Source organism: Conger conger, chromosome 5 (genome assembly GCF_963514075.1).
Source record: "Conger conger chromosome 5, fConCon1.1, whole genome shotgun sequence".
Taxonomy (NCBI): Eukaryota; Metazoa; Chordata; class Actinopteri; order Anguilliformes; family Congridae; genus Conger; species Conger conger.
In genome coordinates this window covers 13,755,810-13,783,191 of record NC_083764.1, presented here as the reverse complement: position 1 = coordinate 13,783,191, position 27,382 = coordinate 13,755,810, and the positions used below count along the sequence as shown (strand labels likewise).

The following is a 27,382-nucleotide window of genomic DNA, read 5'->3' as shown; positions in this document are numbered from 1 at the left end:
TGTGTTAATTTGCTTGGCATATTTGGTTAACCAGTTTCCCCTAATGTACATAACATAGACTATCAATTTCAATTCCAATGTCATTTCATGTAAGGGCAAAAACGATCACATTGACAAAAACTACCACTGCAATCCTGGCCCCCACCCCCTCATTGAGCCTGGCTGATATCCACTCAAATTATACACTACGCTACTATCAGTCTGTACAAAATGAGCCCCGTTATAACTGCCACAATGGATTCTCTGACAAAGCACCCTTGGCCATGGTCTTTAGATGGGGCTTTGGAAACTTTAGTGGTGACTGGTTCACTGTCAGAACCGATAAATAGATTCAGACTAAACATGGAGAAACCATTATGTTAAGTAGCTTTTTACATTAAGAGAGCAGAAAATGGCCTTTGTGATGGAAGGAAAAGCACTTTAAAAAAATGTAATCAAATTCCAGACCAATAGATTATGGAAGATTTCCCCCAAACTATTACTGGCTAGAATTTCAGCGAACACACTAACATAATCAAATCATGGAGCAGAAGATATTATCTTGGCTCCGTAGCTTAGGCGGTAGAGCTGGAAGAGTACTGTGGAATTACAGCTGAAGTCCAGTCAAGTCAACACCGGACACCTGGAAACTCGTGAGTCTCCACTGATTCACCGTCTCTTGTGTTGCAACCTGCTATTCCCATCAGTAAGTCTGACGGCTCCGTTCCAGAGGCGTAAAGCGCTTCCCTCTCATCCGACCGAATTCCAGAAACAAGAGCGCAAACACGGCGATCAAAGTAAACTCACAGCGCCTTAAACGGCACGAGCCAAGAACACTGGCCCCTGTGAACCGCCGAGCGCTCCTTACGCTTGGCAGACTGGAGAGAAAACAGGCAGGCCGCAACGGCGAGGCGCTGATCGACGCGGCCCAGAATTTATACGCCCGGGGAGGCGTTCCGCGGAAATTCCCCGACACGAGCGCTCGGGCGGAGGGGCGGAACGGCAACACATCATGTCGTATGGCTCCCGGCGGCGGCATCAATCACCGGGGCCCGAGACGTCGGGCTCATTAAACCTCCAACATGCGCCCCGGCTTTTCAGATTGCGCACTTACGGCAGACAAAGAAACGCAAACGCAGCACTCGGAAGGCCGGACCTCTGCACGTCGACATTTGCGAGCACGCACAGTGGCGTTTTGCCTACTTTGCAAGCCTTTGTCGGGTAAATAACGGATGAGTGAACCCACATTAAGAAACATCTTCCCTCAGCCATCGCAAGAGTAACGGCATAGGGGACAGGCTAAGGAGGACTTCCAATGCGAATCCTCCCAGAACCCGTGTGACACGCGGCACGTTGCACGTTCGCCGTCTTCAACACACGTCTGGTCTCAGGGTGGGAACATCCAAACGCTATGGAGATGACCTAGCCCAGGGACAGGGGCAGCGAGTGACACAATCAACAATAACCCCAGTGAGGATGGAGGCAGAGCGCCGCTTACGCCTAATTGAGAGTGGCGAGTTGGAATAATCAAAAGCTTGGCCGGTCCACTAATGACTTAATGGGGCGCACGATGAGGGTCCCTTCCCCCTGACCCACCCCCAACATACAATTCTACAAGTGGGGGTCAGAGACGTCGCACGTTGTCCTTTAACCTTGCCGTATTCTTCCCTTCCCAGAGAAGACTTGTTTGCGGTCGGCCGGTGACCCGAGTCAAGGCGGTAGGTGCAGAGAAGCTGGGCAGGCCGGCCGTGGGACTCGGCTGTGGACACGCATTCCTCTGTCTGAGCAGAAGGAAGCGCCCTCCCCTCCGCTGAATTCCTCCGGCGAGCCGTGGATCCACACGCCGCATTCTCGCCGGCATGCCCAGCGGGCTTCGGGCGGCTGACGGGGGCGAATATCGCGTCGGGTGGGAGGAAACCGCAAACCTGGCAACCGGCTGGAGAGCCCGGAGACCCCCGAGGAATGACGGGGCGGGGGGAGGGGCTGCGTGAGGCCAAGCGCTGCAGTGCTAACTCCGCGTTCCGCTTCTTAATGCCGCCGGCACCACGGACCAGCGGGGCTGCCAACGCGCCGTGTCTTCGCTGCGCTCAGCGAGGTTAATCGGCCCACATCGGTTTCAGTGGGCCTCCAACGGTTCCATCATCGATTAGGAACAGGAATGTTGGCCGTGGGCTGGAACGGACTCGGGGTCTTGTGGGACGGGTGGAGGGGGGACGCCAGTTGGGAGAGGGTTGCTCCAGGGCCACGCCTTTCTGAGAAACCTCAAACTAACGGCAGGAGCCTGCCTGCGGTGTGGGAGCCAAACGGCAGACCACCAGGGAGCTTTGACCCAGGAAACATCCCAGCATTCCCTGTAACGGTCATGTGACCGACAACAGCACACACAAAACATGGCGGGCTCCGTCGAGTGTTTTCACCTGTTCACTTCCAGGAGGCATATCGTGCACCGAGTAGGACGTGTAAATAATTCAAGTTTCCTTAAGAGAGGAATGGTGCTCCGTGTGAAACAGCCGTGTAATTTCAAGATTCAAAAACAGTTGTTTATGTACAAAAGTGCATGCAGTGAAATGGCTATAATTTTGAACAAAACAAGCATAGCTCGTTAAAGGGGCGATTTCATGCTGTAAACCAGCACAAAATAAAAACCATGGCATGCTATACATAGCTCGGCTGAAAATAAGCCAGTGCACGCCTGCGTTTTATAGGACACGGGCACTGCGGAGCTTTGAGGGGTTTCCTGTACGCACGCGAGCCCCTTCCCCCAACCGGCCGGTCACACACGGGATTAGAGCTGCAGGTGAGATAAGCACGTTTTCTGTTAGAGGGTCGATTCAGGTTCTGGAAGTCTGGTCAGCTACCGGTGGGGCTGGTGGATAGAGATCGATATGGAAGGACTTGAGAGCGGGTTCGGCTAATTTGGTAATCAGGATTATCAAATTATTGGCCAGCGTGGCGTCTTGTGGCCTTGGACCCCAGACCACTCCATGGCGGCTCCACGGCCCCCCCACCCACCCATATCCCAGAGTGATCCTCTGGGCTTGTGTCAGCACTCCAGCTAGCCTGTCTATCCCACATCCCACTGCCTGCTAACTGCTGGCAGCTAACTGGGTGGGGCTGATTCGCCATACACCAGACGAATGAAAGAACAAGGAGGGAGGGAGGACAAGGACAGACAGAGAGAGAGAGAGAGGGAGAGATGGAGAAAGGGTGACGAAAGAGAGAGAGCTGGGAGAAAATGTCTTTTAGGAGCTCACAGTGAGCTTCGAGTGCTCCTCAGCCAAGCTCAGAACAGGCAGCTGTGCTGAAAGCACGGGGATATGGCGTATGCCATGTCTCTGCATTATCAATGTGTCAATCACATGCAGGGGAGCATACATTTTATTTCAAGACCACATTGTGACCACGGACTAGCACAAGCGGTCCAGGTCTTCAAACTGCTCGCTGTTTCCCAGATGAGATTTGAGCTTGAGCTTTAAAACATTTTTACAAAATCAAAGTTAATCTCTGGAATGCTTTGTTTCCCCTCTTTCATTTAAGAAAATGCTCCCAAACAGACCGCGGGCCATTACGTCTCGTCATAAACATGCCACTGTCTTCTGGTTGAATACTCCCCAACAATGGCATTTTGTGATGCCTCAGCTCATCCAAAACTGCGAACAAAGCTCGGCCTGTTCAAACAGCGCTGTGGACTGAGCAATTAGCGCTGGGGCCCATTCACCATCCACAATATCCAACCGCATGTTCAGCTGTGCGGGAGACCCTCTGCCTCCGCCGGCCCTGGGGTAATATCTGCTGACGAGAACACAGAACCCGAGGGAGCGAGTTGCAGGGGAGCCACGCCTAGAAACGGGCCGTTCGTGGAGCACCGTGATTCCCGTGCCGCCTAAACCCCTCCTAAACCTCCTAAACCAACGTGGCGAAGAGCTACACGCCGGAGTCTGCCGTCGAGGCATCTTCCCCTTCCCATGATGCTCCGGGGCTGCTTGTGGTAGCAGATGCTGTAGGTTTAATCTGCTGGAAGCTTAGAACCGCCGACCCCCCCCCCCCCCCCCCCCATCCCCACCAGTCCTCTAATCCCCCCTGTGAGGCTGAGAACACCAGCCGGCAGACAGGGCCCCCCCGCAGAGCCCGACCCCCTCTTCGCGGGGCGAGGGAGACGTCGCCCCGATTAGCCCGCCGGCCGTCGCTCACGGGGTCTGGGTTTGGAGCGCCAGCGGTTCTCCAGGGGGTCGGGGGAAGGGGGGGAGGGGTCCCACGTCTTTCAGCACCTCCCGGGTCTCGTGCCGAAGCGTTTCCGACCAGGCGTGACCGGGCTTGCGTGTGCTCGCGATCAGTGGGTGTGGGGATTTAGAGGGATTTCTCATTTGGTATAACACAAGTAATTTTGACTTTAGCACTCCCATTAGCCAATCCATTATCCCCGGTAGTTAGTGTGCACTTTAAAACTTAATTACGGCGAGGTCCCAAAAGTGAATTGGAGTAAATTGGGAGCCGGAGAAATGAGAGATACAGCGGTACTGTGAACAGTCGCCAGGGACAGCTGATCTTATCGCTGATCTTATTATTCACGCTATGCAAAAACAATGGGGTAAGCTCCACAAAATTGCTTGTGTTGTACCAAAGTGAACTATCCCTTTAAGCACAGCACCGCAATGCAGAGGGAGGTGCAGGCATTGCTTCTGTTGGCTGCTCGCTTTTCAGCTTCTGCTGACAAAACATTGCTGTCAGTCATGTCCCCGTGAGACCAGCAGGGCTGTTCACCAAGGGAGGAACGTGACTTTCAAGTCCTACGACGCAGGCCAGGTAGCCGGACTGAGATTCTACTCAGGGCGCTCTGACAACGGATTCAAATAAGAAACATTAGCTTCTGAAAATAAATGACGCTTCTGTTTCTCGAAAGGTTTCCATTTTCACACGCTCCGTTAGCACGCCAATGAAAAATACGCTCAGGCACTCGTCGAAAAAGAGTAAACGCAAAACATGCCGCGCCCGCCCCTCCTGTGGGAAACTCTCCTGCTTTCTTAGCTGGTCTAACACAATCCATCGCTCCCGCACAACAGAAAACAGCCAGGGAGCGGACATTGTCCTCAGAGCATTTACACACAGAGGTGGAGAGGGGTTATATTATGCGTGGTTAGGATGTTGACCAGGAAGCTCTATGCAATGACCCCAAGCCACACCACTGCACCGTGGAGTGAGCTCTCATTGGCTGGCCAGGCAGCCCCGCCCACTCCTAAAACACCCCACACATTGGACCACAGGAGTCGTTGACTGAGGCAGACTGCAAGCAGCCAACGGGAGCAACGCTCTAAATACATTCGACCACAAAATAATATGAGACTCGATAAACATAATCATATATTCATAGCGTATAATATACAGCATGGTATCATGACTACAGTACTAATAAGTTTAATAACAATGCCCTAGAACAGGGGATGAATGGCATCCTCTCTGAGACAGCGATTCATTCACAGCCATGATCCTAAGAGCCCTGCATCTCAGCTCTCTTCCTGTTCTTTCAGGGAAACCGAGGTCCATCGATGATGTAAGGCACTTCAGTCTTGTTTACAGGTTGATCTCCTGTTGACATAAGCGCCACGCTGCCAAAAATAACCCGCGAGTCGCCGGGCTTCGGAGGAAGTGACAATGGGCTTTGCGTAAAATCCCCTTCATGCATTCAGTTGGACTTTACATAACGAGTGCTTCTGCCCAACACAATGTTAGCTTAATGGGGTTCATCAAATGCAGCGGTAGCTTCATACATACAGATGCCTTGTCAAAAGTACAGGACAGCGGCCCAATTATAGTTGTTTTGGCTCTGTATTTAAGCACATTGGATTTCAAATTAAATTAATATGTGGTTACAATGCCGACCTCCAGCTTTAATCTGAGGGTATTTAAGTCAATTTTGAGTGATCCACGCAGGAATTATAGATCTTTCCTACATGGTCCACGATTTTACGGGAACAAAAGCCATTGGAGAAATGGATGCCCAGCTGTTTCTTGGCCAGCTATGTGTCTTTGCAACATTAGTTCATGCACAAGAAAACAAACAAAAGCACAATAGTTGATTCTAGGTGTGACATTCGCGTTCAGAGTCTGCTCCTCAACAGAAAGACCAAAGTATCAACGCCAGTAAAGCAGGCTATCGCCAGGCTGAAACTGAAGCAACTGTATGTGCCATACATTAATCAATGACTCCTACTTTTTTTACTCGCGTTAAAAATAGCAACACAACAAAATTATAAACACATACACACACACACACACGCACACACACACACACCGCAGAGTCTTAAAGACCACACTGAGACCACACACTTATATTGCGGAAGCACTGTTGGTCCATTAAAAGCTCTTTTTCCCAGGTCGACACTGAAAGTAGGTCACTCACCTCCACCTCGCAGGGGAACTGCGTGCCGTCCAGCATTGTCACCTGGCACACGACCATCTTCATCTTCTTGGTCAGCTTCAGCGGGGACTTGTCTGCTTTTCCCTCCGGCTTAACAATCTGCTCCTCCTCTTTCTTCACTTCGGTCTGACTTTCTTCCGGCTCCTTCTGCTCCGTGTCCTTCTCCAAAGTGTCCTCTCCCTTCTCCTCCTTGGCAGGCTGGACGTAAATCAAGCAGAGAGCACTCAGGAAAAAAAATGACCCTGAACCACAATGAAACAAAGTTAAAACTTCACGCGCTAGGCAACGGGCTGGAATCAACTGCGAATAAACACAGTTGTCGTCAGTTTGGGTTTTCTAATGTTCTTTTACGTGTTGTACTATTGCATTGTGTGCGAGACGGATCCAAACTAAGCAGAAACCGCAGAAGTGGGTGTGTCTCACACATAATCCATCAATTGGCAGGCTGTTCTTGTGAACGGGAACAACACCAGGCAAAATGGTCAGACGTTTTTTTCAGTCTGGCTGACAGTCACAAGCTTGGTTGGGAAAAAACACATGGATTTTGAAACGTTAATGATGCAAAATTATACAAATGGCATTACAAGCCTGTTCTGTCTGCTGTTTAAATACACCAATTAGGCACTTGGCATTGGTATTTTAGATGTTGAATACCATTGAATTTGCTGTCATTTTTTAAGAATAGCAATTAAATGTGGTGTTTTTTCACTAAAACATAAGGAAGCTTTGGTCCCTTGGAAGAAGCTATTTCCCAACAGTCCTTGAAAGAATGCTACAACAGCTCATCTTCACAACACTCTGAGCTGTTGATTTCAAACGTCAGAGCTTTAAGCACAACCATATGATTGCGCTATCTAAAGGAAAAGAAAAAAGAAACACTGCTTTCACTAGCGATTTGTTTTCCATTGGCCTGATCACGGGTGGTGATGTCATTGGGTGGATCGAAATGAAAACATGGAAAATCGTGAGCAATTTGGCCCCGATACTGACAAGAACAACGGACGGAGAGGCACTGCGATTGCAACATGCTGCAGTGCTTAAAAGATGTTTAGAAGTAACAACTCCCAGGCAAAACATACGTTTCCTGTTAATGAAATCAGAGTGAACCTCTTCCCTGATTGCGACCATAAGTTACAATTGTGCTAATAAAAGTAGGTGATTAAAACTGCTCGTTTCTTGGAGAAGCGGAACATGGTTATGAGGCCACAGCCCACCACTTGTATCAACACATTCGTTTCTACAGACTGTGCATCTACTCTACATTAAGGTAAACTTGACTGATCGTATCTGTGGTACATGATACTTCTCAAGGCACACTTCTGAAGATGCTCCTATGGAACCACAGTACATCAATGCATTTTGCACATACCCATTAAGTACTGAGGTGTGAGCACTCACATCCACTTTAATGTCTAAGACAGGTTGTGCGTAGGGTAGCAAAATTTCAGTAACTTTCAAGAGTGGAAACTTGCCACGGGAAACGTTTCTGGGAATCTAAGAAATTTCCCAGGAAATTCTAGGAAATTTTATGAATTAATCGGAAATTTTCTGACCCTTGGCAATCCTAGGCTGGCGTGCTTGCAGACACAATATTCTCTTGCCTCATTTCTGACCATTTCATGAAGCCTGAGGGGAGGCTGGTCAGAGAAGATCTACCAGACTGAAATGAACGAGACGGATTCCTCAGAGCCTCTGAGGTGGGAGGACTGGAGACCATGTGGCTGGCAGGCCCAGCGGCGCGAGCTGCTCTCCGTAAACAGGGGAGGGAGGGCGGCGGATAAACAAAGGCGGAGAGAGCGCTGGGAAAAGCGAGGGATGAGCCAAGCTCGTTACGAGTGGGCCGAGGGACCTCGGATAGCACCGCTGGATGGAAACTCAGTGGAGAGAGCGGGAGACCTGCGGGGCCGTGGAGGTACCTGGGTGTCTGCGCTTCCGATGGAGTGCTTCTCCTCCTTCTCGGGCTGGGCCTCCTCGGCGGGTGCCTCCGTGCCCTCGGGCGGCTTCACCTCCTCCTTGGGGGCGCTGTCTTTCAGACCCTCCTGGCTCTGGGACTTCTGCTTCTTAAGCCATGGGGGGAGGAACCTGGAGATCCCTTTGCCCGTCGACTGCTCCTTCTCCTTTTTCTTCTCGGGCGAGGTCTTATCCTCCTCCTCCTTCTCCTTCTCCTCCTCGTCGGGCTTGTCCTCGGCGGGAGGGTCCGGCTGCGCCTCCTGGGCTGGCTCGGCCGCGGTCTCCTGCTCCGGCACGGCTGGCTGCTCCTCGGCCTTCTCCGGCTCCTTCTTCACCTCCGTCTCAGAACCCGCTTCTGTCGTCATGGTCCCCGGTCACACTGGAGAGAGAGGGAGAGAGACGAGGGGTCAGGATGAGGGGTCACAACCGACACTACGCACAATTCTGACTCCTCCTCAACGGCGTAATGATCACTGAGGTTACGATGTGAAAAAATACTCGTTCATGGGAACGTGCACACTAACATTACACTACTAGAACCTAAGACCAATGCAAATGCCATTTCAATTAATTCCCTAAGAGGCTAAATATCACATGGTCTCACATTACTCACATGCCCATGCTGTTGTTTGACTTGGCCTATGGGAATGTTAGATTGTTGGGATTGGCTTAGGCTATGTAAGGCTTGAAAACTTTTGGGAACAGAGTTAACCGAAAGGGACATCCCGATGAAAGCCGAAAGGCTCGAATGGGTCTACATTTTCAAGCCACAATTCATTATGATGTGCTTTGAGTCAACACAGCAGGCCAGGGACAACAGGCATTCCACAAGCGCGGTTCAAGGCGAGACGCGATTCGTTATTTTGGTAAATGGACGAGGTAGCCTTCGGGCGGGACAGGGCCTCAGCCCAAATATCACTGACTGCGGTTACACTAATTCACCACGACAACAGGGGGACAGGACTCAATGGCTGAGGGCTTAGGTTCTCCATAGTTCCTTTTGTAGCCCAGAGAGGGACATAGGCCAACGCGGAATAATGAAAAGAAAGCCGAGCCGCTTTATTGCATAATAATGTTTTAGTTTCCCTGGGAAATGAGCGTCGCATAAAGATTATCAATTGTGCGCTAAATACAATGTTTGCGGGAAGACACGCCCTTTATGAAATATGAGTGGTGTCGGCCTATGCTGTAGACCTGTCGCCGTGCAAAACATACTGGTTTCCAGACTGAAACTTGTCGAGAAGCTTTTCACAACCGCTAGGTGTGAAACTGGAGTGGGCGAACTCCGCCTGGCTTCACAACAACAAACATCACAGTAGGTAGCGTCCTTGAAGGACATTTTGAAGAAATGTTTGGAGGTGAACTACATTTCCCAACATGCAATGTCCGAAATGAGCAAGTCCTCAGGGGCAAAATGAAGAGTAGCTCGCTGCAAACGAAGAGCAAATTCATCATTTTGACATTCTCGGCTCCTGCACATTCCCAGCCCATGCAGCCAATGCCGACACCCCAGAGCTGTAGGTCGTGGCACAGTGAATATACAATACAAATGTTCAACAAAAAGAAACAGGAATTCTTAAAAACTGCCCGTTTTTTCAGACCCAAACGGAGACTTCCTGCCCAGAATCATTCCGCAGCAGAATCCATGTGTAAATGCACCTCCGTCGGACCGCGAGCTATGGACTGTTATTTCTTTTGACGGATTCAAACACTGGCCAGGGCATCTTCGTTCTGACCACAAACAGATGGCGATTCAAACAATGCGCTTAGTTGCATATTTACTCCTACTAAATTCTCACGCGTTTCTCCCAGCTCTTTTCAATTCAAGTTGCGTCTGTTCTCACAGGGCAGGCCATGCAGGGAAAGAAACAGATGCACACATTTCTCTCTTGGTAGCAGAATTTCTGTGGGCGCTAATGAGCTCCAACTAAAAGGAATGAGCAGACATAAATGCCAATTAACAATATGCATGCCTACTGTGACCATTTCAGAAAACACAAGGTGTATGATGCCCTCATAGCTTAATTACACATCGGTCGGTGTGGTGGTAGGACACATTCAGAAATTCATCAGCGAAAAAAAACACTTACAGTAAGCGCTCAATCAATATGGGTAAAAGCACATATCATGTGCGTCCATGGGCTACATGCAGAAGATTAGGGCAGAAAACACTCCCTCTTGCGTGAGTGGTTTAGTGTTTCCAGAGAGAGAGAATCCATTTTATATACTTTTTTTTTTTTTTTTTGGATGCACATTTCATGGCTGGACAGGCTGGTCATGTGACGCTTAATCTTACGCCAGAGAATTGAGGAAGGGTTAGAGGAGAAGAAACAGACTGAGGGGAAAGGACAGCATTGGAAACCATCGCTTCCCACATGCAGATACATTCACCGCAAGGACGTTTATAACACGGCTTCAGAGACGGCTGTATGTCACACCTCCTATCTTTACTTTAGATCACTCATTAATTGTGGTTATTGCTCAAAACAGCTTTCTGAACAGTGTGAACACGTTGAATGCAGCCACATAAATAAGTACAGTACAGAGAGGACTCAACAGCGTCCTGAGAGCCATTTTGAAAGACAACCAATTAACACATTTTGTGTATGGTTACTTGTTAATTGCGTTAATTTTCAAAACGGCTCTCTGGCGCTCCCTGAAAATGGGGATTTACCCAGATAAACATGTACGCAGAAGACGTGGGGGCACAGACTGTGAAGAATCTGCCGTTTTAACTGCACGGTTGCCGCGCACTGACAACAGCGGCCATTCAGGGCCCCGTAATGAAGAACAGCTGCCTTCCTCGCAGACTTTATCGAATTAACAAACCGGTTAAGCTGACCGTTAAGATGGATTCAAACCCGACCACCACTCCTCACGAAGGTACATTGGGCCGCTCGGGGTAAACAGAAATAAAGTGGGGCACACATACAGCCGTGCATTTGCAGACTTGGAATAGGCTAATCGGCGAAAGGTCACTCATTTTCAGTTCTCCAGGCTCAGAGACGCGCGCTTTCCCGTGATTGGGACACAATGAAACTCCTAGTCCTAGACGTTACTGCCAATGTCTAAAGTTATGATTCCTCATAAAAATGACTGTCACCTCATCTCTCATGAAACCTGTTTTCATAAACACATAGGCACACCTATATGTAACATATCCATTAAAAATTCACATGGACACGGGAAGTATGGGATTATGTATGCACGTAATTAATATAAATTGTTATTTTGTTTTTTTAGGGAGGGTGTGCACACATATAAGCGCCCTCTCCTACCACCCCACCAGAAAAGTGAAGTCAGCCATTCAGTATCATGACCAGGCCGGTGCCCGCGTACCGGGGGCTAAATCCCCATATCTGCACAGCTTGCAGTTGGGAGTCTGCAAGACAGCACAGCCTGTCAAAGCCAATCAGGCTCCAGGTGCTACAAAATGGCCTCCGCGCGCAGGGCGCCATGCGTTCTCATGTTTTCAGATCCTCTTTACTGTAAGAGGCTCATATCACCGAGCGCTGTGGGGGGCTGCTGGGCACGAGGCAGACACAACACACCTGCCGGAGAGGGGGAGCGTCAGAGGAGCAGAGGGTTCAGTCTGTGAGGTCGTCCTGGGTAACAGGAGCCTTGTGTCGCCCCTGAGAGAGACTGGGACCGCGCTCTGTGCTACGCTCCGGGTTGGCCTTGAACGGGCAGAGTGACAAGTTCAAGGATTAGGGTCCTCTGTGAAACGCAGGGGTCTCAAACGGGCAGGAGGAGCCCTAAGCCGACGTAGGCTGATGTAAGCATTACATGCCTAATTTAATTTCCTGTCCTTAGAGGCTTTTGGCAAACGCAATCATTTCACTAAAAACTTTGCTTTTTGAGATTAATTGGAGAATTACAATTGCTCGATGAAGGAGCATTGGACGTATCAGAGAACTATGAGACACAATGGACATGCGGAAAGCTATACATATAGTCCTACACGCATGTATACATACCTGTGTATGGTGTACGTAGACACACACACACATATTCTTGGAAGGCGCATGGATATGAAAGGCGATTAGGGCACATTAAGCTGATTAGGCATATTAATGACGTGATGAGAGGAGGCGTATCCTTGCAGTAACCTCTCCTCCATCTGGGCGAAGAACACCTTCGGTCCAGCCCTTCAGCACGCGCCCTCTGGACACCCTGTGCCTGGTTAAACGGCTGTTTCCGCCCCGCTTGGCGTACGGGCGCCCCAGGGCTCTGTGGGAGAACATCTGTGCTGCGTCTCCGGCCGGATGTCGTCCCTGGGAGCTCCGCTGGGGCGGAAGACCACGAAGACAAACACGACCTTCGAGCCGACCTCAGCGACAGGCCTCGGTGTGAGACACGTCCCAGTCTCAGCCGAGTTTAAGTGGGCTCCTAATGTTTCTGAGCCCACAGCCCACATAGGGAATTCTTCTTCCGTGGGCACAAAGGGTCTTACTCAATATGCAGCCAAAATTGGGTTCAAATAACTATTGAAGTTGACCTGTTGAATGTTAACAAAAGGTTTAAGTATAAGCGCGAGGCTGTACTGAGAACCACCAGTAGACTCCCACAGACAGCCAGAACCTCAGTTCCTGGGCCAGCTGGTTCTAGCTGGTTCCACCTGCACAGCTGTTGTAGTCGGTCTATGTACCAGAGCCTTTCTGACACAGTCCCCCAATTAGAAGCAGCTGCCATCTCCCACCTCACTTTCCCAATGAAGCAATGTTGCAATTCAAGTTAGGTTCCCAGTTAAACATGACTCATTTCACTCTCCCTTGGATCAGATTCTTCACACAAATGCACAAGTCTGTGGCCAATTTCACACTCAATGTGGCCCCATTTACACACACCGTGGCCCGTGCCACACACAGCGTGGCCTGTTACACACACACATTACAGCTGTTACACACTCACTGAGGCCTGTTACACACTCATTGCGGCCTGCTACACACTCACTGTGACCTGTTACACACTCATCAAACCCTGTTACAAACTCATTGTGGCCTGTTATACACTCATTGAGCACTGTTACACACACCTCATGGCATGTTGCACACTCACTGTGGCCTGCTACACACTCATTGTGGCCTGTTACACACTCATTGAGCCCTGTTACACACACCTCATGGCCTGTTACACACTCACTGTGGCCTGTTACACGCTCATCGAGCCCTGTTACACACTCATCGAGCCCTGTTACACACATCTCGTGCCCTGTTACACACTCATCGAGCCGTGTTACAAACTCATTGTGGCCTGTTACACACACCTCGTGCCCTGTTACACACTCACCGTGACCTGTTAAAGACCTGCATCAGCCATGCTCTCCAGTACAGGACCCACCCTACACCCCAGAGCAGCAGCTGCACTAGGACAAGCAGTGGCATCCTCCACATGCAGTGCACCCAATCATTTCCATCAAATGAAGGGCAAACGGGGGAAATCAAATTTTACTTGCCTTCAGCCAAACCATTTTTCCCTCCGAAAAGGCTTGTTTTGCCATCAAGCGAATCAAATGTTTATGACACGCGTTCTGTAATCTGCACTACACCATCTGCTGATGATCCAATAAGGATTCAGGCATGGGAGGCAAGCAAGGGACAGCTAGCCAGCCCGAAATCACACACACAACACAAACATCGACATACCCGCGACAACAAAACACACACGCCAAACCAGAAATGCATAAAACATTTGTTTTTCAGCCAGAGTCCTAATCGCAGATGAGATCTGAATGCGACGCTATTAATATCTGCTGTGTTAGCCTTAGCGGAGGCGGAAATAAACAATGGAGCTGAAATCCCCCGGCCCCCAGCACAGAGCCCAGGCGCTGGGGCCGCTGTTATGTTTAGCGTCTGAACCCCGCAGAGACGTACAGCGCGGACAGGGACCGCTTCAAAGAGCCTGCGTCAGGGGCCGGCTTTCGTTCCGCTCTGATCCCAGCGCGCTGACCCCCCCTAAAACAAACACGACCTGGGACGCCGTCGTTAAACGTTGCCTTGGTTTCACGCTAAATTAGGGTCTCCGCTGAATTGTCGAACAGGATGTAAAAAGTGTCTTTTTTTTTTTGCTTGCTTTGTTATCCATGCTAAATCTCTCCAGACAAGGTGTAAGGGGGTTTCTGAATCACAAAAAGAAAACGTGGATGCAGAAACGTAACCAGTACATCAACTGTCATTAAGCCTGCCTCTCCACATGAGGAATTTCACCCTAAGACACTGCATTTCACCATTCCACATGAACATAACACGCTGACAGCAAGCAGTCTCATTAATGTTTCATGAGCTTATAGGAAAACAAGAGGAACAAACTGCAGATGTAGCGCATTCCAGGCTGTCAGTCACAGAGGAATTAATCTGGCAAGGCTAAAGATTACATGAAGACCCCCATTTGTATAAACTCTGAAACTGAATCTTTCTGTGCAAGAAGCTCTCGGGCACTTCAGCTGAGTCCAGTCCTGTGACCCCAGTGAAGCCCACATACACCGTAGGAAGCCCTGAAAACACGCCTTTGTCACACCGAGCCCAAAACGTCTGACCCCGCGTCGAACGAAAGCGGCTAACCGGCGGACCTCAGCGCGGACCGCGACCTGTCGCCGTGACAGCGGGCACCGCCACGACCGCAGCCCGGAGTCGGGGTGGACGCCTACCGTGGTCGCTCGCTCGCCAGCTCCGTGCGCTGCTGCAGTCCTCCTGCTGATCAGGCTCCTGTCGCACTATGCTGTCATTACAGAGCCAGGCAGGCTCACCACAGAGAGAGAGAGAGAAAGAGAGTACACGCAAGAGAGAGACAGAGGAGAGAGAGAGAGAGAGAGAGAGAGAGAGAGCGCAAGAGGGAGCGAGACCGAGTGAGAGAAAAAGAGAGAGGGAGGTGAGAGCGACAGAGAGCACGCGTGAGAAAGAGGGGGAGAGAGTGAGAGAGTAAGACAGATAGGGCCGCAGCTGAGCAAGGCGCAGACCCCACCCAAACCTACAAGCCTGCCAAGAGAGAGGACCTTCTACGCTAGGAGAGAGAGCGAGGTGAGCAGAGGAAGGACACTCCACATAAACCCCCCCCTCCCTCCACTCCGTCTGCAGCAGGGCTCTTCCGTCACTGGCCTCCACACCCCCACCCCCCACCCCCCTACCCCCCTCCCCTCCCCTCCCCTCCACATGAGCCCCTGCTGCTGGAGTTTAACTCTTCTGCTGGGCCATTCTGCTCTGCTGAACCGGAGTCCCGCCAGGAAAAACAACCAGCGGCTCTAATAAAAATATCACCTCTAAAGAGCTCTTTACATACCGCCTTCGCATGCTAACGGAAAGCTCTCCTCGGGCACGGTCTCAAAAACCTCGGCTTTTTAACGGTTAAAGACGGACCGGCGAACTCTGTGACTTTTGACTGGAATTCGACCCGCGGTGCGTGTGTCTTGGTGGGTCGGTTCCAGAGAGGAGCGGACACTGAAGCGACCTTCACGTGGTTTTGGAGCTCGTAATGTGGGGTGGAGGGGGAGAAAAGCACATCTGCTTTTGGGGCAGAGGGGAGCTTGTCAGGACGTGCCTGCCTGCAGGGATCAAAGCCCCCCCGTCCCGCTGAGGTGAGACCGCGGGGGTGGCGAGCCGTCAGCCGTCGGCCGCCTGCTCGTCCGGCGAGGGGGGGGGGGGGGGGTTGTCGAAGCGGGTTCCAACCGCAAAGAATTTCCAGCCGCCTCCAGGATGAAAAGCCAGGCTGACAAAAGGTTTAATTGCCTGGGTCTGATGCCACAAAGGCCTTTCTTTCCTCCTTTGCCTGGACTCCTCACCACTGTAACTAACGCAGTATAAGGATTCTAACGCAGCCCGGAGACAATGCCGCCATTTAAGGGACATGAGAGCCCGGCGCTAACCGCAAGGGTTCCAAACTGAGGACGGTACAGAGGGAGAGCGAGCGCACTCTCCGTCCGTAGACATGACAAATGTCCCCCCGCGCTTTCTATACATTCGAGAACAAGAGGAGGGCTTCAATGGGGACATTGTTTTCGGCTGGTCCCCTACGGGGCATGGACTGGCAGGCCATTATTGACTGGCCTGATAAGGAACACGCATATCTGAGACTGCAAACTTCCTCAGATCCTTTCAGCTGAGCTTTACCTACTCCTTGTGTTAAAGTGTGCACATGTATAATTACCACCTAGCTCACAGGGTGGAAACACCCCTGCTTTAGTTCTGGGGACAGGGAGGGTGTGACTGCTCGCGCACCAGCAGCCAGGGCAAATTCAATCTACACCAGGGTAGACTTTCCCCGTTGTAAACAGTGCATATTCCATCTGGTGTTTCGGAGGAATCGCTATGGCGACGGCGACTTCTCGGTTGCCAGTGCAGCTCTGTTACCTCAGCGGTAACAAAAGGGGTCGCCACTCGAGAGATGCAGAAACCGCCAGAGAACAGGCCGAGTTTGAACCCGGATCCCCTCGAGACTCTGCGCCCTAGGACACATCCAAAATAACAAGGGCTGCTAAGACCTACAGCCCCTACCCGCTGCAGCACGGAGAACTGCTTCTGTAGAGTGCCAGGCAAACATTAAACATTCTATCATTTCAAATAAATGCGATGCTGTTAATAAATTACGATATAATCGACTCTACGCCTTCACAGGTATCAAGTTCAGCCACAAAACTGGTAGAACAAGGAAGCAGTAGTAGAACCACAAACAAGGAAACTGCAAGTGTAAAGAGATATTCGAGCACGTTCACCTTTCCCTTTCCAATGAATTTGCCTCAATAAAAGGTGAACAAGAGACACAATGGAATCCAATGCTGTCACTACAGAGGCTTTCATCCAAATTTACAGCACACAACACACCTTGATCCTTAAGCCGCATTCCACACCCCTAACTGTTCGTTTGGAGTGCCCTTCGGCCCAGCAAATCAACGCAGCTTCCTAATGTTCATTCCTGAGTTGGAATACATGAAGCCAGACAACTGCAACAGTCCTCCTTTGAACTTGAAGACTAAAGCTACAGAGAGCCACTAATACTCGAGTCTGTCAAATTGACCATTATTGATGGTTTAATTTCAATTTAAAAACCCTCATTCTGTGTTCAATTTCCAGTTATATAATATTGGTCAACAGCAATTTGGAGTGCAGTGACCACGAAATATAAAATGCATCCTTTATGTCCCGTGACGCCCCCTTCTGACTCCAGCTCTGTTGACTAAATGTCAATAATGTGTCTGATAATGAATCTCCTTTGTCGCCTATGAATTCTTCCCATAGTCAATGTCCATCGCTGGGGCAGCAAAACCAATTCAGTCTCTGCTACAATGACCTTCACATTCTATGTGAACAATGTAAAGAGATCAATCACTGTCACCAAGCAAACTACTAGGATCCTCCCCAAGACCTAACGCGCCAGTCATTGGACTGACACTGCAAGCTCATCAAAGGCTTGGCCCCGCCTTCCCCTGGGTGGCTGTCCTTTTCAAGTCCTCTCGTAACCCCCTCGAGCGGTCATTAGCGTATCCCAGTGTGCTGCACTACCATGGCCATGGAACTTTCTAGAAAGGCCCGGGCTGCAATGGACCCGATACAGTGCATCCGCTCCGATGACTACATCTGGTGCATTAGGACACTGCATTAACCGCGTCAACTCGCCTTGTGCATTTTTACAAGTCAAAAGCAGTCTTTTCCAAATTTAGAGCGCTCACAGCTGGACCGCTGTGCTGAGGCAAAACCGGACAAATGTGCACAATCAAGAGCTGGAGCTACAGGTACACGCTCTTACTGTAAATACTCCTGCTTGCATCTTAAATCTTTCATGATGCTATCGCCATCGCTCCCACAACATAACACTTAGGGCTCGATTTCATTTAAGAAAATGCATTTAGTATGCGCAAAACATCTTAGCACGTGCAAAACTAACAAATACCATGACCAATCACTGGTTATACGGATTTTCCGTACACTAAAAGTCGTGGTAACTTCTAAGACATGGGCTCCCTTGCCACTCTTTCTGCTGCTCTAAAGGCATTTCAGCAGATCTTCGCTTGCCACACTGACAGACACTTTCCCAGACCCACACAGGAGTCCAATATGGCTGTGCCTATGGCCTAGTGGCTAAGGTGCTTGAGGGGGACCTGGCAGGTCGGTGGATCAAGCTATGGCGTAGCCACATTAAGATCAGTCCAGATGTTGGGCCCTTGAGCAAGGCCCTTAACCACACATTACTCAAGAGGGATTGTCCCCTACTTTGGATAAAAGCGTCAGCTAAATAACTAATGTAATGGATGCCCCTTGTGTGAAAGGGGATGTGAGATAGGCCCCAGGTACCAGGCTCTCCTCATGAGCCGGAGCTCGAAGGGGCTTGGCCCCCTGGTGACGTAATAGGAGCTTCTGTCTTCGCGACACTGCCTCCCCCCCCCCACTTCCTGTCCGCGACCTCCCCCCCTAGGCCCCGCGGAGCATCTGTTTCTCCTCTCCCCGAGCCCTTCGAGCTCCGTGTCTGCGCGGAGAGGCGGGACGGGCCGTCCTCCAACGGCGGGAATGTTGTCCGTAGAGCCCCCTGACGCTGCTCCGCGCCAGAGCGTGGATTTCCTTGGCGACAGGGCGGACGCCCGACGCCGCGCGGCATGCATTCCAATTCGGAAAACAAAAGACAGAAGCCTCAAATATATGGGCTCGGGAGAAGTAAAGGGAGTTGACTTTGATGTATTTTGAAACCATTTAAAATGCAATTAAACCAAATGTGCCATTATTCCACAAATTGTACCAAGGGGCTTTATGCTAATATGCTAGCACATGCGCTCCCAGGCTGAAAAGTACACAAACCCAATTACAAGATTTGCTCCAGAATACATGTCCCAGGTCAATTTTCAGGACCTATGCTCCTAAAATGGGAGCACTGCACAGCCCTGTACCGGATATATCAGGTATACAGACATAGGCCATGTTGTTAAAAAACAATGCTGCCCCGAGAGACTGACCAGAAGGGATGCAGACAGCATGAGAAAAGAGGAATCGCACCCCAGACCATTAATCCCGCTGGCAGCTGAACAGGGAGGGGGTGCTGTTATTGTGGATTAAGTCTGGACCCTCACAGCTGATGTCATAGGATTGTGATGTTCACGGGGCCGGGCTCAGAGAGAGGGGCCCGGCCCTGGACGGACCCCTGAGGGGACACATCTGCATCGTGTGCGTGGAGCTGGGTGGACACCACCCCGGTTAGGCTGTCCCAGAATCCCGCTGGGCCGCAGTGCGTGCAGACCGCCAGCGCTTCTGATCCAACGCTGGGCTATGTCAACTCTCCCACCCACACCCCATGGAGATAGCCGCCTACAGTCCTAACCTCAACTCTAACCTTTTAATTTTGTTAAGCATAACACCAGTCATGCTTATAATACAATGTTTTTGCATTATATAATAGGGCTGTGTGAAAAGTTTGTGTGTTTTTTATTTTTTTTAAAGCTTAGTCAGAATAACCATTGTCGTGGGCTATCTTTTGTATTTTCTCCCTCTGATGTTTGGTTGTTGACGACCGTAAACTCACTGTGTTCTGAACTCCAAGTTAGCTCACCATGTTCCGAACAGTGCAACTTTCATGACAAATAACTAAAAACATTACTCCCAGATCAACTTTGGCTTTTGTGTGTTTGTGCATTTTCATAAAACGAGTCACATACGCGATCCATTTCAGCATACAGTGACATGATAATAGTGTTCTGCTGTGACACTGTGGTGGGGAAGCTGTTGCTAATGAGAGACTATGAACCAGGCAGGCTTATACGGTGGTGGTCGAAGCAAACACGGTCTTCTGAACGCAGGGACGTTGTGCAGTTTGTTGTCGTTTACTCCATAATTATTGGTCCAATTCAATTATTGGTGTCAGGGATGGTCAATAAGCAACCATCATCATGAACCACATTCCTCAGGAGAAAAACTACAAAAAAAGACTTGTTGGACTGGTGGAAGAGGCCACTTCCCCATGTTCGAACAGAAGGTGAGCTTACGTCACCGGACCAGGTATGAAGAAGAAAAAGATAAGACGTAGCCTACAGTATATACCCCATGGCGATAGTATTCTTATCACGCTTTTAAAAATGGAGAATCGATATCAAGCACGAGCATCCCTGTTAGATAACACAAAGCCCTAAGAGACAATGCTTGCTTTGCTTTACAGTGCTCCTCATTTTAGGACCATCTGCCTCTGAAAATTAATGTGCACTGGAAAAACAATCTAAGAGCACATCTGCCAATTGGGATGCATTTGCGCTCTTTGGGGGAGGAAAAATGTTTGCATAGAGCCCGGTGTCCCAAAATTAAATTCAATAAGAACTCTGCAGATGCATTATGATGACAATTTCAGATTCAATTTTGCCTAATCCGACATTAATAAAGCATGACCTTTCTGGTCACATACAGCTCAGTGTGGGGCAGATGAAGCAGAGGCGATATTGCGTAGACACTGTCTTGGAGAGAAGATTGTCTGGTACAGGACGAGGAATAAGTGGTACATGAACGGTAGAAATGGGAGCTCATTCAAAATTGCAGAAAGGCAAACCCTCTTGGTTAAGCTGCCCTAGTTTAGGTCAAACAGAAACAAAACAAACAGGGAAAAATTATCTTTCACCTGAAAAAAACAAAACAAAACCAGGCGTCCATAATCCTCGTTTCAATGTCGCCATCTGTCACGGGCTGAAACGGATTTTGTTTTCTGGTGTCAAAATAGTCCGCATTCGAATGCTGCAAATTCACTCCTTTTGCATTAAATCGTGGATTACAGGATTACAAAAGGCAGAGATGCAAAGCGCTGATCTGCGCTCGGCTGTAAAGCCTGTGCCGTGACATCATGTGATCCGCTGTCTATTTGTGGCTGCAGGGCCCTGGATAAACAAAGACCTGAGGAGAGGGAGAGAGAGAGAGAGAGAGAGGGAGAGGGATGGAGAGTGAAATAGGGGGAGAGAGAGAGAGGGAGAGGGATAGAGAGTGAAATAGGGGGAGAGAGAGAGAGAGAGAGAGAGAGAGAAGGAGGGAGGGAGAGAGTGAGGGGGAGAGAGAGGGAGATGGAGAGGGAGAGAGAGTAAAAGAGAGGGAGAGGGAGAGTGAGTGAAGGAGGGAGAGAGTGAGAGAGAGAGGGAGGGAGAGAGGGGGAGATGGAGAGGGAGAGAGAGTAAAAGAGAGAGGGAGAGGGAGAGAGGAGCTTGTGCCCAGTGCGGTACTACAGCCATGATTTATTCATTTAAGAGGCAGGGGGGAAAACGCTGAACCAGTCTACAGCCGCTGCCTCCAAATTGCTGCACCAATGTTGCTTCTGAACCGAAGGACAGGAAATGCAGCCCACACCTGTACATTTGGGGACGCGGTCTCTTGTGTGCAGGGCCGTCCCCTCTGTTAATCGATGAGAGAGCTCCCCGGTTCTAAATTCACTTCATCATTTCTGTAAAAATGCCTCGCATGTGAAAAATAACGAACCGCTGCCCGCGGGCGTCTCCAACAGCGACAAAATGGAGTCTACCGAGGGGAGCGTGACGGACACAAATGCGTACTGTATTCATATAGAAAGCGCCAGTGTATAAGCGCTTGTACACTCGGGCTGATCCCTAAATGGCAGGCCCTTTCCTCCTTTATTCTCGTTGAAAGGCTGCGTGTTCCCAAACCGCTCATAACTGTTCATTGTCTCCTCCAAATTCCCTTATTCAATCTGCGTTAGCGCAGTCGGGCGTGCGTCCCTTGAATCACGTGGGACCCGCGCGGGTTGCCGACGGCAGATCAGGTGCTTGCGGGTTGCCATGGAAACTCCGCCGTGTCGCCACTCGTTGCCTGTTGCGAATCGTAAGGAAACGTGTGCCAGTGCGCCTAAAATGTGTGCCTTCAGGACATTCGGGGCGTAGGCTACAGCATAGCATTTGGGTCATTTTAGTACACGTTGCCTTGCGTGTTTGCCGGAAAAAGGCGAACTAAACAGTGGACATAATAAATGCAATAAAAATATTGGTGCTTTTCCATAAAGACTTCTCCCCAGAGCAAGTCTTCTTCCGAGCTAAGTGTTCTTTAGATGGACTTGTGTGGTTTTACGAGGATAGACCACTGGGGAGTCTGGGGCTGTCTTCAGCTTTCCGATTAGCTGGATGACAGCAGATCCTCATGCTCTGAAAAGCGGGACAGCGTTTTTAACGCTTTTGGACCCGTCCACGGCGGTCCTGGAAAGACCCTCCCGGGTTTGGCGCGGGGACCCGTGTGACGAGCTGGGAACCCCGGCGCGTCCGCTGGCCGAGGGGCGAGGGTGACGGGGCCTGTGTTTACGTTCCCATGAAGAGGCCATCTGCTCCTCCTGCAATCCGACACAAACAGCTCCTGAACTCTGGCCCGCCGGGGGGGAGGCAGGAAGTCTGCCGTGGTGACACGCTCCTTCCTTCCCATACAGACGCGCTCATTTCCTCCGTCACGGAGCCGATTCCATCCATTCTTAAATCCTGTTCTCCTTCCTCCTCTCTGTCCAACCTACCCCTCCGAACAGCAACCTTTCCCCCACCCAAGGCCTTTACCACACCACACCACACCACACCACACCAGCATTGTCACGTTGAACCCACTGACGCGTGTTGAAATAAATAGCAATGCTGCGAATACAGTCTCAGCGCCATTATCCCTATAGCAAAGAAGGTTTAGCTGGAAATAACTTCCGGAAGAAGACAAAAAAAAAAGTGCGAAAAGCTTTTCCCTCTGATGATCAAGTGCCATTTAAATTTCGCAACATCTCGCCCTGGCGACTGAATCCCACTCATGAAAGCAGTCAAGCGCCTCTTTTCACTGGAGCTAAATGGGAGTTTGAGACGAGAGCCGTCCTACGGAGATGATTAGAGGTTGCAGCCCGCTCGGTTTACAGAGGGATCAGTTAATGGCGGATGAAACGCGGGAGAATCCCCCCCAGTTACCGTTAGTAATGGGTAGGGGGAACAAGACCGTCTGTGAGCGCGGCGCCAATTAGTATTCAGAGGTGGACCGCCACTTTTCGGAAAGGGGCAAGGGAGAAAAACCTCAGCTGGTTGGACAAAAGACCCGGGCCGATTATTCGCTCGCTGCCGCAGAGGCGGAAACCTCTACCTCGGACAATTTCCTGATGGGAAAAGTGGGACCCGGAGTAAGGCATTCCCATACCTTCCAGTCCCCGTCCCCCGGGCAACCAGGAACGAGGAGCGCTCATCTTGTTTTTACAGCCCGGGCCTTTTATCACTGTCCGTCATCCTGCAGGACCCCCCCCCTGTCTCTCTCACTCTCTCTCTCTCTCTCCCCAACCCCCTCCCCAGCCCACTGTAAATGTAGGCCAAACTCACAGCAAAGAGACGACACTGGGAAAAGAGGCCCTGCCGCTTGATGGCTTCCTGATTAAAACTGAAGTCTTTATCAAACTCATTTTCCGCATAGTTCATTAAAAAGGGATTTGGATTATTTAAAAAAATACTGTATCTAGTTCAAAGACAACACCTTTTTTTTTTATGAGAACAAAATTGTCATGAAAATGAATTGAAATGAAATGTGGGTTAGGCTAATTCAATCGGAGAGGACTATTTATAACAGAGGTCACACAGTTTCCTAAAACAATATGTAACTGCAAGAATGTGGAACTGAAACATTTGGACAGCATGGGCAATTTTTGTCCAATCATGATTCCGAAATTATAATTTTGATTTGCTTACATTTTCTGGGCTGGAATAATAGCCCATCTCCATCTACATTTCCCATGACTTCAAGGGATGGCACCCTTGTCATAAACATCCAAACCATTTTATAATTCTGCAGCAGCATCGCACAGCTGTTTAGCATCACACTGTGTGCATATAAAACTGAATGAATGATACTGTGGGATGCATAATCCAGTCCCCACACTTCAGTACACGTTGAACAAATCCCTATTGCAGAAAATCTACACAGATATTCAACACTGGCCGATTTTCTCCAACGTCTTTGGCAGGTACAGAACAAGTTAATAAACGGTTCCACAGCAACTGTAGACAAGTTTTTTGATCCAAATTATTTATTCTCTGTCTCACATTGAAAGCCTTCTCAGCCAAATTGGACTCCTACAGATAATCTCTTTTTAACTATAGTTGGCAGAGGTCCAAACGTTAGGCACATAATTCCAGGGCACTTTTTTCTTCATCCTATCCATTTCAAAGCTGGATACTTTCTGGGAAATCGCTGACTCTGCTGACTTTTTCCCCCTGCCCCCACACCACTCCTGCATGCGGTAATGAGAGCACTTTAAATCCAGTAGCCTGTAATTCATTTTTAAAGGGAAAAAAAACGATTCTATTCACAATGTATTTTGCTTTGTTTCATATTGACAGTATAAATCCTTAACCGTAGCTTATTTATTATTAACAACATACTGGAAGACATACGTAATGTCTTCCAGTGTAACTGTGGCACTACTTCACCTGAATGATGGATGATGTTAATTCTTAGGTTTGTATGACAGTTGTTTTTAAATTGGACTGAACAGCACATTGAGATTGGTGAATCTGAAGCCGCAGGTTGTGCAAGCTGCAGCAAGTGTCATTGGTGCAAACGAGCCATTTATCAAAAGGTGAATGCGTGTTCATGTGACTATATATCATTGACATGGTAAACTAGCAATAACTCAACACAGATTGCATTGTGAGAATGGATGTGCAAAGCTAATTAGCAAGCTTGCCCTTCGATCTTTGAAAGATGTATGTGTGTACTTTAGAAGGAAGCATTAACGTTTTGGCAGGTTACTAGTGATCCAATGCATTCAAAAAAAGGTTTCACTCTCATAGACATTGCAAGCAGATGAGGACCATTACCTTGTTGTAATTGTGGCCACACCTATCCACACACTCCTTTCAGCCAGGTAGAAAGATAAACAAATGTACACCACAACAACAATGAGAAGTCCCTTGTTATTCATGACAGGAAAAAATAAGAATATACTGTGACTGGTAATCTCTTGTGACTTATTAGTACTCAGGACTGAATATAATACCAAAATTCCCATTCAACACACCATTTTGATGTATGCTGTAATGCGATTTCCTAGGCAACAACTATATGCAGTTACCCTCGTTCACATTTTAAAACGAGGCTCCCTGGTATTCCTTTGTCGGAGACCACAGTTCTCTTTAAATTGTCGAATAAAAAGCTTCGCTTGTAAAAGAACAATTATTCGGTCCCTGTGATAAAGTGGATGTCATGATGACATTCAGGAATAAGACTTGTTTATTACAGCCCGTGTATGCAAACAGCCTACGCTTCACGATTACATAAATCCAATATCATGATTTAACTTCAATTTATGAAGCTCGATGATTCTTTTGAAAATGAGACAATGAAAAACAAAAGAAGGTCTAGTAAAAATAATATTTGTACAAGCCTCGCCCCATATTCAAGGAAATATGCAGTACTGTGATGCCTTGTTAAAACAGTGCATCCCTGCAGTCAAAGCTGGATCTGTAGTTCAATAGCAGGCAATTAAAAACATGAGTGCCGCCATTTTATTAATCAATGTACTGTAAAGGACTTGCATGAGGACAACCAACTAATCAAGCCATTTCACATTTGGTTGTGTACGGAGCAACCCAGCGTAACCAAGACTGATTTAGTCCAAAACTAATATGCCCCTGCAGTCAAATCATCAATAAGCACTTACTAAACTCACATTGACGTTCTCTTTAACAAAGAAAATCGGCTCGTCATGCGTCTACAGCGCAGACATTACCCTGATTGACATCGAATACGGCTTCCAGGGCGATGATACAATTGCCAGTGTTACTGCACACGCCCGCGGTTTCCAAAGTAACGGAATAAAGCGGGCAGGGGTAGCATATGGAACAGGACGCCAGGCGAGGGGATGTTATGTTAGCCGGGGTCAAGGTCGAGCTTCAGGACCGATTCCGACGAGCCGGGCGTTCTGTGAGCGCAGCGTTCACGGGGGAAGTGGCACGGCTCTCCGAAGCGGGATGTTCCCACAACCCTTCCGAATGATTAGGCAATCTTCCCCCGCGGCGCGGTGCCGATTTAGGAGGGCAGGAGATGTCAAAGGCAGCTAGTTATAACAGGAAATGCAGCGGGGGGATCAAATTGCTATTGCGAACCCCCCCCCCCCCCAAGTGTTGTTACAAAATCTTGTAGATTTTGTTTAAAATGTATGCATTATTATTTCCTACAGTATATTGGCATGAAAAACTATATATTGTAGTAAATCCAAATGTAAGGCAATTAGCCTAATGAAAAAATTAGGATTTGTTCTTTCGCCAGAGTTCTCTGTGGGACAACATTGTATTCTCTGCCTGACCTTCATATCCAAGGCTATGACGAATCTCTTCAAAACCAGGGATTTCATATCAGCAGTGCAGCCAGGCACATAATGGTATGGTATGCTATGGGATGAGGGCATACTGTACAGATACCATGTCCTTACATGCTGTGCAGTGTGATGAGGCTGAATATAATGGGGACATTACTATGGAGTAGAGACTGGAGACCTACAATAGACCCTACCTGCATGCAAAGCTTTCAAACATCTACAAGGAAAGGGTCTTCAATTGATTAGAAATTCATTGCTTTTTCAACTATGACCCCCCTCGTCAAAGGCACTTCACATGAAGATGCAAGAGAGAAAAATAAATCCCTGTATATAGCCAATGTAGGTCTCAGAATGTCTGTTAGTTGCTCACCAGAATCCCAGGAACTGATCACATTGTGGGGTCAGGTACAGCCAGGGGTAACAGTCAGTGCTCTCGTCCAGGACTCTAAAATAGTCCAAGAACCCCAAATCGCAGGTCCCATGACACTATATTCAACTTTATAAATCAAGGCTACATACTGACAGCAAGTACTTCTCAGTTGGAATGTTAGCTTGTGAAGACACTGGTCTAGTTTGACGCCCAGCATAAATATATTAGCAGACATATTTAGCCTTTATAGAAAACAAAATACAAATCAGGTCTGTAAACCACTTAAGAACCACTGTAAAGAACATAAGATAAAATCATACTCTAAAAATGTTCAACATAGATTAAAGCAATGAATGTTGACATGGTTCAACAAGCACAATGCAAAAGACTTTGCT

General features: G+C 48.9%; 1 protein-coding gene across 5 annotated transcripts in view; it reads right to left on the bottom strand.

Annotated features, from left to right (window-relative positions):
- Positions 1-15,284, bottom strand: part of epb41l2 (erythrocyte membrane protein band 4.1 like 2) — a 52,777-nt gene extending 37,493 nt beyond the window's left edge. The window contains exons 1-3 of one of the 5 annotated variants that reach the window (XM_061241598.1): positions 14,991-15,284; positions 8,311-8,723; positions 6,377-6,592 (exon numbers count right to left, since the gene is read on the bottom strand). In XM_061241598.1, coding sequence (XP_061097582.1) covers positions 6,377-6,592; positions 8,311-8,709 — 615 coding nt within the window. In that variant the 5' untranslated portion in view covers positions 8,710-8,723; positions 14,991-15,284. The remainder of the gene's footprint in view (positions 1-6,376; positions 6,593-8,310; positions 8,724-14,990) is intronic. The other 4 variants (XM_061241599.1, XM_061241600.1, XM_061241601.1 and 1 more) reach the window with 4 other exon arrangements.
- Between the last annotated feature and the right edge of the window lie 12,098 nt (positions 15,285-27,382).